This window comes from Dipteris shenzhenensis, chromosome 25, assembly GCF_047967505.1.
Source record: "Dipteris shenzhenensis isolate YYH24624 ecotype China chromosome 25, Dip_SZ_1.0, whole genome shotgun sequence".
NCBI lineage: Eukaryota > Viridiplantae > Streptophyta > Polypodiopsida > Gleicheniales > Dipteridaceae > Dipteris > Dipteris shenzhenensis.
The window spans coordinates 16,809,996-16,824,916 of NC_141620.1; the positions used below are offsets into that span (position 1 = coordinate 16,809,996).

The 14,921-nt window shown below is 41.8% G+C and overlaps 2 protein-coding genes across 7 annotated transcripts; one reads left to right on the forward strand and one right to left on the reverse strand.

Moving 5' to 3' along the window:
- Positions 1–3,549: 3,549 nt before the first annotated feature.
- On the reverse strand, positions 3,550–7,374 carry LOC147885522 (pentatricopeptide repeat-containing protein At2g33680-like). 5 transcript variants are annotated; one of them, XM_087396630.1, is made up of 4 exons: positions 6,858–7,374; positions 6,621–6,700; positions 6,277–6,464; positions 3,550–6,159 (listed from the first exon to the last, which is right to left on the reverse strand). In XM_087396630.1, the coding sequence occupies exons 1-4, from the start codon at positions 6,988–6,990 to the stop codon at positions 3,744–3,746; spliced, it is 2,817 nt and encodes a 938-aa protein (XP_087252756.1). In that variant the 5' UTR covers positions 6,991–7,374; the 3' UTR covers positions 3,550–3,743. The 5 variants fall into 5 exon arrangements, with proteins under 5 accessions (XP_087252756.1, XP_087252753.1, XP_087252755.1 ...); XM_087396627.1 differs by having other exon boundaries at positions 6,277–6,402; positions 6,819–7,374; XM_087396629.1 differs by having other exon boundaries at positions 6,295–6,464; positions 6,819–7,374.
- Positions 7,375–9,795: 2,421 nt separating this feature from the next.
- Positions 9,796–11,119, forward strand: LOC147885523 (uncharacterized). Of its 2 annotated transcripts, XM_087396932.1 has the most exons (5): positions 9,796–10,005; positions 10,122–10,242; positions 10,353–10,433; positions 10,520–10,741; positions 10,816–11,119. In XM_087396932.1, exons 1-5 carry the CDS (start codon positions 10,003–10,005, stop codon positions 10,929–10,931), a joined length of 543 nt encoding a protein of 180 aa, XP_087253058.1. In that variant the 5' UTR covers positions 9,796–10,002; the 3' UTR covers positions 10,932–11,119. The 2 variants fall into 2 exon arrangements, with proteins under 2 accessions (XP_087253058.1, XP_087253059.1); XM_087396933.1 differs by having other exon boundaries at positions 9,796–10,242.
- The last annotated feature ends 3,802 nt before the right edge of the window (positions 11,120–14,921 follow it).

The following is a 14,921-nucleotide window of genomic DNA, read 5'->3' on the forward strand; positions in this document are numbered from 1 at the left end:
CTAATAACCAAGATGTTTGCATTCCTACAAATCCTTAAAAGATTCCAAGCAATTATCGGCCTAAGGATTTGGAAGTTACACACCCCTTCCCTCAAGATGCGACGTCACGATTGATGGAGCTACAAATACTTCCTATCAATGCGATTGATATTTTCCAAGTGACTGTTGACATCAAGCAGAACTTGAAGGCCGAGTAGATTGCTAAACAAGAAGATCTATTCCCTAGTAGCTTCACTAAAGATATTGAAGGAGAGAGGGAGTTAACTGATATTCCAGTGACTAATGACTATTAGACGATCCAAAACTGAGCAATTAGTGCCAGAACCAACCCAAGAACTAAATCTTGGAACAGAAGACAACCCTGCAATGGTGGTGGTAAGTGCCAATCCCTCTTTCGAGCAACTTTAGGTTGCCAAAGAACTGTTCACCATGTATAAGGATGTTTTTGCCTGGAACTATACTAACCTTCGGGGAGTTCCTCCCGAGTTGTGTCAACATAGAATACCTCTGGTGTTGGATGTTAAACCAATTTGGCAACAACGGTATAGGACGAATCCAAATTATGCCAAACACTTAAAAGCTGAGTTAGATCAACGTCTTTGTGTAGGACTCATTTATGCTATTGACCGCAATGATTGGCTATTTCCCATTCTGGTGGTGCCAAAGAAAAATAGTAAACTTCGAGTATGTGTGGATTACCGAAAGGTGAATGCAGAAACTGTTCCAATACCTTTCGCTGATGGGATCTTGGATCAAGTTGCAAGCCATGAGATGTACTCATTTATGGATGGTTACAGTGGCTACAACCAGATTACTGTAGCTCCAAAACATCAATCTAAAACTACCTTTACAGATGGGGTGCTTATGCAACCGGAGTAATGCCTTTTGGTTTTAGAAACGCTCCATCAACTTTCTAGAATCCAATGCACATGGAAAATGACGTCCCATCTAGGCTACTTCAAAATGGGTGTAGCTCCAGCTCGGCTTTTCAAGTCATGAAAGACCGCGGACAACTGAGCAGTCCATTCAAACTTGGCATCCTTTTTAGTCAACTTATACAATGGAGCTACAATCTTGGCAAAATCTTTCATAAAATGCCTGTAAAAACTAATGAAGCCCACAAAAGAACGCAATTGAGTTAGATTCACTTGCTCTGACATTTGTCGAATAGCACGAATTTTACTTGGGTCGGTGCATACACCATCTTGTGAAATGACATGCCCGAGCAACGAGCAAAATACCAACTCGGACATAGAAGACAATCTTAGCCGGATTGAGTGAAATACCAAGCTTGTTTACATCTCTAAAAGACCTTTTCCAGAAAGCAGAGATGATCTTTATCTGAAGATGGTAGATTTTGATGCTACATTGTCTATCTCCTAACTTCTAAAATTGTAACAAAGGTACCTATAGAAAATTCACATCATACAGACACACGTGCAGTTAGAGGACTGTCAATACTCAAAAAGTTTAACAAATAGAACCAAAAGAAGACTCTTTGACGATTGCAACATCACAAACACCATGGTCAACTGATCTCATAAATTACCCCTATGCATCATTCTAAAGCCTGTTCTGTTAGCATCGCTATGTCATTTGCACACATGCTTACAAGTACCAGCAAAGTCTGTAGCTGTTATACAGAAAAAGACTTGAGAAATAGCACACAACAATTGAAATTTTCCCACTGAGGGAGCAGATACAATGTGCCAGACCTAAGTCCCTTAACATGGCTGGGATAGCCTTTTCAAAAGAATTGCACCAACCACAGGTAAAATAAGTTCATCAAATCTATTTTAGCAGCAGACCATCAGAAAGCATCCTAATATGCGGGCTTTCAGGAAGCACCATAAAATGCTAGACTTTTGCCAGGGTTGAAGGCAAGACTATGTTGTTGCTGCCGTGCTGCCATGATAAGGCTGCAAAAAGACACGAGATATAAAGGAAAGAGGAAAAACTGCCTGCAAGAGGAGATGGAAAAACAGGGACACCGTGGAAGCATTCAAAGGCTTCATCAATGAGTGCAACTAAGATGGATAACACAAAACTTACTCTTTCAGTCAATGCAACCTTTATTGGATTGATCACAGTTTACATTTTCTAGAAAACTTCCAACCGCAATAATCCCCCTTCTTGATTTACATCACATCTGACTACAAAAGTGATGGACCTGATGCTCCTTCAGATCGCTAGTGTCAAGACATGTATCTGGTCAGACATACATTTGGGCACAAGACCCATCTGTTTTGTTATTTAGAGCAAATCAAGCAAAGCAAAGCATTGCACAACAGGACAAACAGTTCCAATCATCCATTGCAACACTGTGAACAAGATGCACAATAATCCCCCTTCTTGATTTACATCACATCTGACTACAAAAGTGATGGAGCTGATGCTCCTTCAGATCGCTAGTTTCAAGACTTCTATTTGTTCAGACATACATTTGGGCACAAGACCCATGTGTTTTGTTATTTAGAGCAACTCACTATGCACAAGCGAAGCGAAGCATTGCACAACAGGACAAACAGTTCCAATCATCCATTGCAACACTGTGAACAAGATGCTGCTCATAGTTGCAGAACATGGTGTTGCTATTACTTGTGCCTGATGAAAACTTTAGTCCAAACTTCAGTAAAAGCAAGGATAATGGTTTCGTGGTACTCTGTTAATTTTAGAGCTAGAAAACGTTTGAGATAAGGTGCCAGCATATGCTTCTCCAAAAGCATATCTACCATGGCCGAAAGTACATACGAAAGAATCCTTGAGACATTTCATCACTCCAACACGCCCTCACCCTTCCCTGCAGTGTGCACATTGTGTGGAAGGCTGTTCACCATAGAGAATAACTCTCTCACCAATCTTGATGACAATGAGAGCTTCGGAATAGACAATGTTTGTCTTGATGAGGCTGCTCTCACTGAAGCCTTCCTGCCCATGGTCACATTGCTTGATGTCCTGCCCTCTTTGCCTGATTGCCACCGAATTAGGTTTTTGCTCAATCGCCAGTGCAATAGCAGCTGAGCTCTCCTTCAAATCTCAGTTAACTGCCCCCTCCCGCCTATTGCTTCTTGGATTTGACCTCTACCAGGTTGTTCCTTGGTGTGGTAGTTTGATCTGAGAAAAGTCGTATCACCTCGCCCTCATGGAATAGCTATTCCGCCTCCAGATCTGTAGCACCAATGGAGCTACAAGAATCTTCAGACCACGTGGTTCCAGCAAGAACAGCACACGCCCTGCTGTATGCCGGCAAGCTTTCCTCAGGCTGTCCCAAATTCTCCTTTGCTTCGTTCCTTTTTCAGTAGATCTGGTTGGTGTACCATTTGTATCAAGCGAGATCCCATCTAAAAACAAACAGTGACACTTCTCCCCATGACAATCACAATGTATTAACCAAGGCAGCCTGTCCCCATCTAGAAACTTAACACATCTTCCTACGACATTCAATATGTCTCCTTTTATCATCGAATACATGAGAGAACGTTTTGGATTAGCTTGGATTTGTTTTGTGACAACGTGTCAGGCTTCCTGGATGACCATGGGAAACCCAACACATTACATAGGCCTCAGAAAAGCCAAGGAAAACAAATAGTGAATGGGGGATTTCATCAGTGCCCCAGCATAGATCGTTCTCAGGTACATTCCAGAATGTTGATATGATTTCGGCAGTTTATCATAACCAAAGATTCTTGACAATCTGAACTTTCCCAAGACTGTATTGATGTGCCAAAAGGTATGGTGGGCAATCATTCTGACAGCATCAATCCCAAGGATGGCATATATCCTTCCACCTTCATCTGCATATGTAAGTTCTTGAGTTTCAAATAGAGAACATCCGACTGTGGGTTACTCCTGTCTCCCACAATGAACTCATGCACCATGTCATCGATCTGTACAAAGGCACTTCCTGGCTTTTTCCATGCGTCTGCACATTTTCTCAATTCTTGTATGTTGTCCGCATCCTTCCACATGCCAGAATGGGCATAGAGATCTGACATTAGCATGTAGCCAGCCGCATATGTGTGATCACATGAGATAAGATGATTATAGCATCTTCTCCCTAGTTCCACGTTGCCATGTATTCTGCAGTGACCCAACAACGATGTCCATCCCACAACATTATGCTGAAAGGGCACACTTTCAAGTAGGCCATGTGCCTCATTCAAGCATCCAGCACGGCCAAGAAGGTCCACCATGCAATTATAATGGTCAAGAGTTGGTGCAATGACATTGTCATTTATCATAATCTTATAAAGTAAACAGCCTTCTTCTACAAGACCTACATGACTGCATGCAGATAGAAGACAAACGTAAGTCACATTGTCTGGCTTCAAACCCTCTTGTTGCATATCCCTAAAATATTGCAGAGCTAGATTATATTTGTTGTTCTGGGCATATCCTGCCATTATGGCATTCCAAGTCACCACATCTCGATTTGATAGAGTTGAAAACAGTGTCTTAGCATTGTCAAGGCTCCCACATTTGGCATACATGTCAACAAGAGAGCTCCAAACAAAAATGTCTGCTTGAAAACTACTCTTGATAATGTATTCATGAATCAGCTTGCCCTGATCTAGGGCAACTATGCTAGAACACGCTTTTAAAATACACACAAGTGTGATATTGTCCGGTTCCATGCCCTGCTCTTGCATTTTCTGGAAAAGTTCAAGAGCTTCCTGACCAAACCCGTGTTGGGCATATCCTGTAATCATTGCATTCCATGTAACAGGAGTTCGGTCTGGTAATATGTCAAAGACTCTACGTGCATTCTCGAGACTTCCATGTTTAGCAAACATGTCTATGAGGGTGTTTGAAACCATGGCATCCAAATGAAAACCACCCTCAAAAATCTGAGCTTCAATCAACTTAATACAATCAAATGCAGCAATAGTGGAGCATGCCTTCAAAATGTTTATAAATGTGACATAGTCTGGCTCTAAGCCGAGCTGCTGCATTTGCTGGTAGAGTCTGAAAGCCTCATAACCATGCCCATTCTTGGAATACCCTGCAATCAATGCATTCCATGCCACATTGTCTGGCTTCATGCCCCCCTGTTGCATTCGCTGAAAAAACTGGACCGCCTCTTGGACATTCCCATTCTGTGCATAACCTGCGATCATAGCATTCCATGTCACAATGGTTCGGATTTTCATGTTGTCAAACACTCTGCAAGCATCATCAGGACTTCCACATTTGGCATATATGTCGATGAGAGTATTCGCAACAATCACATCACATTCTAAGCCACTTTCTACGACCTGGCCGTGAATCTCCTTCCCCTGATCTAGACTTGTACATGCTTTCAAGATGCTTACAAATGTAACATTGTCAGGCTCCTTGCCCTCCTGTTGCATTTGCTGGAACTTTTGGAAAGCTTCCTGAAAATACCCATGCTGAGCATACCCTGCAATTATTGCATTCCATGTCACAATGTTTGGCTCCATGCCCTCTTGTTGCATTTTCTGAAAAATCTTGAGAGCAACATGATTATGCCCATGCTGAGCATAACCTACAATCATTGCACTCCACGTCACCACATCTCGTACTGGCATCTTGTCAAAAACTCTCTGTGCATCCTGAAGATTCCCACACTTTGTGTACATGTCAATCAGGGCATTGGCAACAACTATATTGAACTGAAAACCACTTTCCACAATGTGGCCATAAATTAAGTTGCCATGTGTCAGCGCTATCGCACTGATACATGCTTTAAGAACTGCTACCAAGACATGCCCATCTGGCATTACATTCGATTGCCGCAATTGGTAATATAATTTGATGCCCTGCTCACCTTGTCCAAGCTTGGCATGAGCTGAAATGATCGCACTCCAAGAAAATATGTCAGGTGTAGGCAGTTTGTTAAAAACTTGGTCTGCTTCACACAAGCTACCAAAAAAAGTAAACATGCGGATCAGATGGCTCCCCAAGAATACATCTGATTCAAATCCACTTCTTATAATAAGGCCATACAAAACCCTGCCAGCTGCTAAGTTTCCCTTGCTCATGCACACCTGTATAAGTCGGTAGAAGATTGTAGTGGAAATACGAAGTCCTTTCTGATCCATGAGATTTGCAGCATGAAGAGCCTCATTGAGCAGGCCTTCGTCACAAAGTTTTCTCAAACTCCCAAACGTTTTAAACACAGCATAATCCCCTGCCACACTGCATAGCATAAATTAAAAAGCTTCGTATGCAAATATCTTTCAGCACAAACTATCATTGCTCACAAAGGACAAAACACTGCATCCACAAATTCATATCGATTCAAGTGATCTAAACCTTGTGCGTAAAGGAAACCTGACACAGTGTTCACTTGGGTATGCTGTTCTATCAGCATTATTTGAATCTGTTTCTTTTGCATCATAAGCTGATAACTTTGCTTCTACCCAAGGAGGGTCCACCCAACTGTCGATCCACAAAGAGTCTTTAGTTGCCCTATGCACAAAGTCCGGCAATTTCGGATTCCTCTGTCACAACAAAGTTCATGGATTGACAAACAGCAAGCTATCAGTTTTAACTGCCTAGAAACTCTTCCATTCACAGAGCCCGCTTTTCAGAGATATGCGTCCATGCACGTTTTTGCTCAAGGACCAAGACTCGCACAAAATGAAAAGGATATTCACCTTGTTGAATCTGTTGTCCCACCAATACGAAGGATCTTCGAAAAATTTTCGCCATAACTCGTGAGTTGCCATTGCCTTATCTACAGGCCAGAACTATAAAACGTTATGACGTCCAAGAACAGCGCTGTGGTTGGAAATCTTGCGAATATATATATATATATATATATATATATTATATCCAATCTTAAAAATAATCACCCGGCTTTGGGACCCTTTTGATGAATGGCGCGGTTCTACCAGCGTCTGACAACGGTGTGGCCGTGAATGTCGAACATTGTCTGTATATAAGAGTGGACGGCCATGCAGAAGGCTCGGTATATTTGCCCGAAGAAGCAGCTCTCCTGATTGCCGCTCTGAATACCCTTCCCATGCCCCTTTTAGGAGTGAGCACAAAAGAGTGGAATTCGTACGCGACAATTCGAGGCCGTCGTCTTTTCTTCTTGGGTCGAGGAGCTCGACTAAAGGCATCGAGGTTCCTCCTCCAGATTGTCCCCGGAGCTAAATGAACTTCAGAGCTGCACAATTCATGGAGCACCCAGATATTGTTGGCGAATAGGAGAATGAACACAGATGCAAATGCAAGGTGCTTTGAATTCAAGCAACGTTCCGTAAAACCTCTGGGATCTCGGCCTTTATAGTTGGAGTAGATGCAACACTTGGAAGAGTGCTAATCTTCGAAGTTCGTATGTATGTATTTTTGGCCGGCCATAGGAAGGCATTAGTGAAGATGTGTGATAAGAAAGACAAAATAGGTATTTTTGGCCTGCCACGGGAAGAAGCGAAATTGGTTTTGTTGCCATTTTTCCTTCCCCGTGGTATTTCAGGGTTGGTCCTCCGCGAAACGCTTAACACGTGGCCCGTTTGCGTTACATGCGATGGTAGCTCTGTTGCCACGGGGATTTTTGTGTTTGGTGACCTTCTACTGTTGTCTCGTGTTTTTTGCGTTGCCCAACATGTGGGACTTTCGCGTTGCATGCGGCCAGACAGCTTTGGATGAGGTTTAGTCCTCTACAACGACGAAGATGGATTCACCAGTGCTATTGTGCTTTGTGTCCTATGACCAAAAGATGCAACAGGAGAAGAATGATACATCCCGGTGCTCGCAAACCACCTCCCAATGGAGAACAGAGGTAGAATGACGCTTGAATATGCTGAGTCCAAACTGAGTGATGAGACAGGCCTTCGCGCACAAAGTTTTGAAAGAGGGGAAAGTATGCGCACGGTTTGAATCATAAATAGCAAGGAGAGTACAGATCGAGGAGAATTGAGTGGCAAAAGATCAAGGCGAGTGCAGATCGAGGCGAATTGAATGGCAAAAGATCAAGACAAGTCCCTGGCAAAGATCAGATCGAAGCAGTGGAGGAAGAAATTGAGTGGCAAAACGCCCAGACGCCCACCCTACATTTGCACGGGCGTAGGAGATAAGAAGGTGTAATGAAAGGAGGAGGAACGATTATGTTCTCTACCACGAATTTGCAAAGCGTCCTATCCCTCTTGGCTGTTTAGATATGCAAGCCCCTAACTGTCGTGATCAATGAAAAATGGTACAATGCATGGACATTGAAAATGGGAAGTTTGCAAAAGGTCTTTCATAATCGTAAATTCATACTCACATGTAGATAGCTTGATGTTGACTAATATCAAAAGACTCGAGACAAGTACAACACTATATAGTGTGACACTAGACTCTAGAAAGCCATAGTGTATATGGGATAACTCCCAATACGACACGTGGCATGTCTAGGACTCACTAGACTATAAAACACCCCCTAGACACCTAGTACACTCATTTTTGACTCACTTTGGCTTCATATTCCAACACCCCCCCATGAAGGCAAGGTGAGAGACTACTAGAATGGAACCAAGAACAGAACATGACAATGACAGTCATCAGAACTGTGCATGCCGGTCTAGAACTAGACATGGTTCCCACACAATCTCAGAGGCAAGTGAGCATGGCTCAGAGGCTAGTAAGCATAACATAGAAATCTCATCTAGCATGGCTCAGAGGCTCATCATGCTTCTGATTCAGGTTCACATTTTTGTATCTATTCTGATTGCTAGTTAGTTTGGAAAGGACTTCATTTTTTGTGATGAGCGTCAAGCGCTCCCTATGTTGTTAGCTCATCTTTTAGTAGTTGCTTTTCATGCAACACAGTTGTAGCAGTTCACGAACCCTGTTGTAGATGTTTGCATTGACGATGATAGCCAAATAGGATGTCTCGCCAGTTGAGCCCAGTACCTCGTTGGGCTCGTATGAAGTGAAGTTTTACTTCTGACACAGAAAAATAAAGCAGAATTGCATCTGGGATTGATGAGTTACATGTGGGATTAATCCTCATATCCCTCTTCTTGGGTTCGTATGTGGCTACTCTATTTGTAGACCGTGCTCTTAGGAACATTGCATTTCATTAGGAGACTGTGCTTTTAGCAAACTGCAAATAGTTACAAATACAGTGAATACAAACTCCATCACCCCTCCGTATCCTTCCTACCTCTAGAAGGTCTTTTAGCTCCCTGTGTAGCGGATCTCTTTCCAACTTCAGTCCAACTGTCCTCCTGAACCACCACCTGCTTTCTAAAATCTTTCTTGCCCTTCGTCGGCTTTTCAGTCATCACGCCATCTTTAGACTTTGCTACCTCGTACTTCGATGAGTCTCTCAATTCCTTTGATATCCTTCATTAACTATACACATCACTCTTCTGAGTGAATTGGCGATTAAGGTAGGAGCCACGGAATTCTCGTATACACATCCCTTTTTGCTTGAAAACTGCAAGGAATCATGGAAAGAAGAATAACAGCAGATCGCCTTGTCATAGATGCCAATGTTACGTTCGCAGATGATTCCTCACCAAAAAACTTTGTGTACGCGGACCAAGTCTTTCTTTTAGGTTCGATGCTTTTGGAAAGGATGTGACAGCATTACTGGAAGGATGAAAATACGCATGGGCAGACCTACGATCCACACAGGCATGGCAAGGTTCTTTCTTTCCAAATACAGAGAGCTTGGCAGTGGCTTAGAAAACGCACTTCACAACTACCGTTTTTCCTTGCTGCATCGCTATCCGTCCCTATCTTTGTTCGTGCTCGTCTCTTGCTCTATGTCCTGTGTCCCCATATCTCGTCTTGACGTGCAATATGTCGATCATCTCAAGTGCATAGAAGTCGCCTTCCCAAAATGAATGCGAGGGATTAGGAGAATCCATGGATACGAGTAGTGGAGAGTTTGAACCAGGTTTGGATTGCTGCGGTTTTCGTGATTCCTTTTAATGTATATATTTGATTTTCATTTCTCTTTTGATACGATTGTGATCTTAACAGGCTTGATGAACATGGTGGAATCCAAAAAACCAATCAGGGATCCTTTACCTTTGCTCCGTGATGGTAGCGCTCCAAGGAAATTGCCCGTGCCTCTACAATCACTTTCACTTCCTAAGTCTAAGTTCATTACGTAGTCCTATTTCTGCTAAGCAGTTTCTATTACTTTTTTGCTACAAAAGAGATCTAGCAATCAAAATACAATAAGGATGAATGTTTCTGCACACCAGAGGATGCTTGCACGTTCCCAACAGAAGAAGCCGCTTCTTGCAGCGCAACAATATCCAGAGGATGGAAAGTCAAGTGGAGATACTGGTTCGTGCCTATTTTAATCAATCCTCACTCCCTCTTTTATTTGGCTTCACTCCTTATTTGTGCTTGGCTTTGTCACTAATGAAATGCAACGATTGTAGATCATTTGATGCCTCCCAAAATATCAAATAACCCCATCGCAACCCTGCCTGCTGTAATTGAGACTTTCAATCAGATGGGAGGTAGCAACATTTTCTTGTCCTTGCTTGTTAATTTATTGAATCATGATGTGTAATACGCTCTCTTTACAATTTGTTTTCTTGTCTAGGATTGCCTGCACCAATGAGAGACGCTATGCGTGCTCTTGTGGAACAAGGCATGATATATGCTTCAGGGAGTTGTTTGATAAAGACATCACTTCCAAAACCATCATGTATTTCAAGCACGCCACTAAATCTAGCTCCTAGGAAGCAAGACGGCATACGCAAGAACCCAAAGCCAACACTGAAAACCGCCTTCCATGTCACCGCCATGCAAGCTTGTGCCAAGGGTGTCTCTTTTTTTATGCGCACAGTGGTTGCTTTTCCCTTCGAATTTTCATTATCGCTATTTTTTGTGCTTCAGTTCATCAAATTACCCGAGACAAAGGGCGTGAAGTAAAATTAAAGTATGTTATAATTATCGATGTGGCACCACCCATTCCTGAAGAACACAATGGCTTAGAGGTCTTAGATGCGTAGAGTATTTCCCATTGTTTTGTTTTTTAAATAATCACTTGGAGCAATCACTTCACTCAACTCTACTTTTTTAAAATATTTTTAATAAAGTGCTTTACCTCATTCCCAAAAACATTCCTGTGTACATTAGTTGACAACTTTTATGTATTCTTTCGAATATTCAATATGCTACGCCATGGGAAAGTATATATGACAACGCCTTTTTGCTTTGCAACACATTTGTACTTTTGCATTAGGAAATCTTCAATTTTGAAACAAAACAAAGAAGAATGTAGGATGATTTCATATGTCTATTTCCTAAACACTATGTATGCAAGCAAGTTGGTTTTCCTTTTCCATTTTGAAACAGACATTCATAGAATAAACTGATTTATATGTTTTGTTTCATAAACACTGCTTATTCACGCAACATTCAACTACAAAAAGAAATTGTTTTTTCCCAAAGTCTGTTGCAATGTAGGTCCAAATCAATGGCGCATTTCACTGGAATATGAACTTTTGAAATAGATTAAACTTACTCTTGCTTGTTCACGCAACATTCAATTACAAAAAGGAATTGTTTTTTGCTAAAGTTTGTTGTATGGAAACAAATCTTTTATATACACTACCTATATACACGAAGTTTAGATATAAGTTTTCTTCACATTTTGTCTAAGTAAATCTCAAGCATCAAAACACAACATGCCTTGACTCCACCTTAAGGAAGCATAAAGAACGACTCATATGTCTATAGAAGTTCAGACATAAGCTTTCTTAACATTTTCTCTAAGTAAATCTGAAGCATAAAATCACAACATGCCTTAACTCCACCTTAGGTAGTACAAACTTCGTCTTCTTCTTTCAATGTACCCTCCCTCATAACCTTTGGCCTATTTATTTTCCAGCAAGCTCAAATATCGGAGCTCATCTTCTAAAAACAGATCCTGAACCGAGTCTTGGGGCACCACATGAAGCAACTATTGGGACTGGGATGAATAACAGAAGTAGGCCAAATGAACAAAGCTTCGGTGCACAGATAACACTAGCAAATGCCAATGCACTTCCCATGCTCCCAATGAGCACGTCTTTGAGTTCGTGTCTTACTGCTTCGCATTTGAAGGAAGAGCATTGGCAAAATACCGGACATTTAAAGCGAAGGATGTGCCCTACCCTGTGTACATGCGGGTCGACTTCACTGATCGTGAATGCTCAAAAACTATCACTTTGCATATCCCACTTGCCTACGTCATAGACTTCAAAGAAGTCTTCGAAGTTGATGAGTTCTTTTGGATAGAGGGACCAACAATAAACAAACGAGCACCCAGCAAAGGTGGGACCTCATCATTCTCTTTGCAGGTGGATGCCACAACGATAGTAATCAAAGGTGAACCATTTGAGGGCAATATTTCATTTGTCCCAGATAATGTCATACACAGTTATGCACCTTGGGCGGCAAATCAAATGGAGAACCTGAGGGCCCCTTTCACTTCAGTAATCGATACCATTGCCTTCGCGATTGTCAAAGTGGACTTGGATGTGCCGCCTACCGACCAGATCACTATTGCCGAACGGCTCAAACCCTGAAGACAGTGCCACAGTGAGCATAATCAACCTAAATATTTTTTTGTAATTAATATAGCTACTGTCTCCTCCACCAATAATTTGATCCTTTCCCCTTCTTTGGTGAAAAGCTTTCCTTTGTGGCAAATAGGCAACAGACACTCGCGTGCCTAGTCGAAGAGTTTGTGGATAAGGGGATTGTTATGTATGTCGCTAAGAACATCTCCTACATGCGTGCCAAGCATGCACTTGGCGTTTTTGACTTCACCATTCTCGATGCAATGCCACAAGGGAGCCTCAGGAAGTCATTGCACAACAGCTTCATTCAACAAGTATCTCAACTTGGATATGGCAAGAAGGTATATTTTACTTTTCTCTTTTTCCCCTTTTCCCTAGCTCGCAAAAAAACAAATGTGACTCTAGAGAAAATGAATGCATCAGGTTGTGGGTGTATTGCACTTTGTTAGCCTCAACAACCCCCTTACTGAGTATCACTAGGACTCGGGCGGAGGGACTCGCATTAGTAGAGATCCATTGCACCCACATTGCTACTCATGCAACAGTGTTTAGACCATTTCACAAATCCCTTGTCTCAAAGGGTGTGTTGTTCTTAGAGATGCTAGTCATGTTGACGTGCAGTTCACTACTACACACGCATCCTATTGCGACGTTTACGTACCGACGATTAGCGTCCGCTTAGCGTTAATCGTCGGTATAAAAATCGGGTGTCGTAAATCGTCGCTATATAGCGACTTTTACTAAGCGTCGCTATATAGCGACGTTAGTAAAAGTCGCTATATAGCGACTTTTAAAGGTCGCTATATAGCGACACTGAGACAATATATTAAAGCGACGTTTTACAGAGAGGTTTTTTTTTTTTTTTAGCCTTAAAAATTATTTTCTTCCAATGACAAAATTTTTTAAATTTTCATACATGTTTGAGCTCATAGAGAATTAAAAAATGAGAGCATGTACATCAAGCCTTCGAAGCTCATATATTCATGTCTAAGTTTGAGATGAGAAAAATCAAATTAAATAAGAGCATTTACATCAACTGTTTCATCTTGAGCCAAGTCTAAGGCGCCAAGCATGTCTATCTCCAACTCTATACCGAGTTGATCTCCTATATCATCATCGTACTCTAGCATCGTACGTTCACCTAAAAGTATTTGATCATCTTCTTCAATTAAGCTTAAGTGTGGTGATTGATCTTGACGATTGTTGTCTTCCTCGTCAATATCGTGATCTCCATCCTCCTCCCGTGCGATGTCATTATGCGCATCTTCCTCTTGCCTCATATGGTGATCTACATCTTCTTCGCTAGATTCATCAATTGGATCCGGCATTGGTAGTGGCATCTCCATATCCACATCTCGATCTTCAAAAATCTGCTTACTTCGTGGTGCAACTTGGATCACGTACCACCATCTTGGATCAGAACGATCCGGATGAAAAACCACCTATATTGAAGATGAAAAATCACGTGCCAAATGTCGTCAATTATATATATATCAATGGACTTAAAAAACGAAAGCTTCGACTAATTAAATCATTAGTATGCACCTGCTCACAGTGCTCGGGAAGAACAAAAGTATCACTTTCATCGGTCCAATGTTTGGTGGAGTCTATTGCAAAGAGACCGCTACCATCTTTTCTCACAGTCGCATGGGGACCGTTGTAAGTAGTTCTAAACCATTTTACGTCAAGAATGAAAATAGTAAATCGTCTGAAATCAATTTCATAGATGTCGCGTATGGTTCCACAATAATCCAACTGTGAGGAGAGAAGATTGGTATCCGAAGCACTTGCTCGGCTATCTTGTGTGACGTTAGCCATGACTCCACAATCATACGTGACTCTCTTTGAATCGATGCGTTCTACGTGAAAATGTCGTCCATATGACCATAATGCACTGTACTTTTTGTACTGTAAAAGAGCATCATTAAAACAATGAAGATGCACCTATTTTATAGCATATATTGCCACAAATAATTACTTAATTACATCAAGAGATAAGAAACTTACATGCACCATACATCCAGATGATAACTCCCGCTCGCGCTCGTTTATTGTCTCTCCATCACGTTCGGCTTTACGTATAGCTAGTTGTAGCCAATCAAGTGACATGTGAGTAGGGAGAAGAGCCAGATCTCGTGGATATGGTTGTGATCGCCTGTACATTACTCTGAATCTCGTCCTTGCATTTATTCTTTCTGCTTTGGCCACTTCATATCTCTCAATCCACTTCTGCATCTCAGGGCTATTGAGGATACAAAACTTATTGAATTTCTCCATTTGCTCTTCGCTCATCTTTCTTTCAATCCCTTTTCCTTGGGGGACCTCGCCAATGATGCGATCATCATCCTTGTTGTGCCAAGCTTGCGGCATATCAGGATCCGTGGATGCAAGAAACTCTGTGATATATACTAATGACTCTTGCACAAGCCATCCCTC

Coding starts and splice junctions, on each gene's coding strand:
- LOC147885522 (XM_087396627.1), bottom strand. CDS start 7,088: ATGCCTTTAGTCGAGCTCCTCGACCCAAGAAGAAAAGACGACGGCCTC. Junction 6,403..6,620: donor GGGACAACAGATTCAACAAG/GTGAATATCCTT, acceptor GTGGATCGACAG/TTGGGTGGACCCTCCTTGGG. Junction 6,160..6,276: donor AGGTTTCCTTTACGCACAAG/GTTTAGATCACT, acceptor TATGCTATGCAG/TGTGGCAGGGGATTATGCTG.
- LOC147885523 (XM_087396932.1), top strand. Junction 10,243..10,352: donor TCCAGAGGATGGAAAGTCAA/GTGGAGATACTG, acceptor CAACGATTGTAG/ATCATTTGATGCCTCCCAAA. Junction 10,742..10,815: donor CATGCAAGCTTGTGCCAAGG/GTGTCTCTTTTT, acceptor TTTGTGCTTCAG/TTCATCAAATTACCCGAGAC.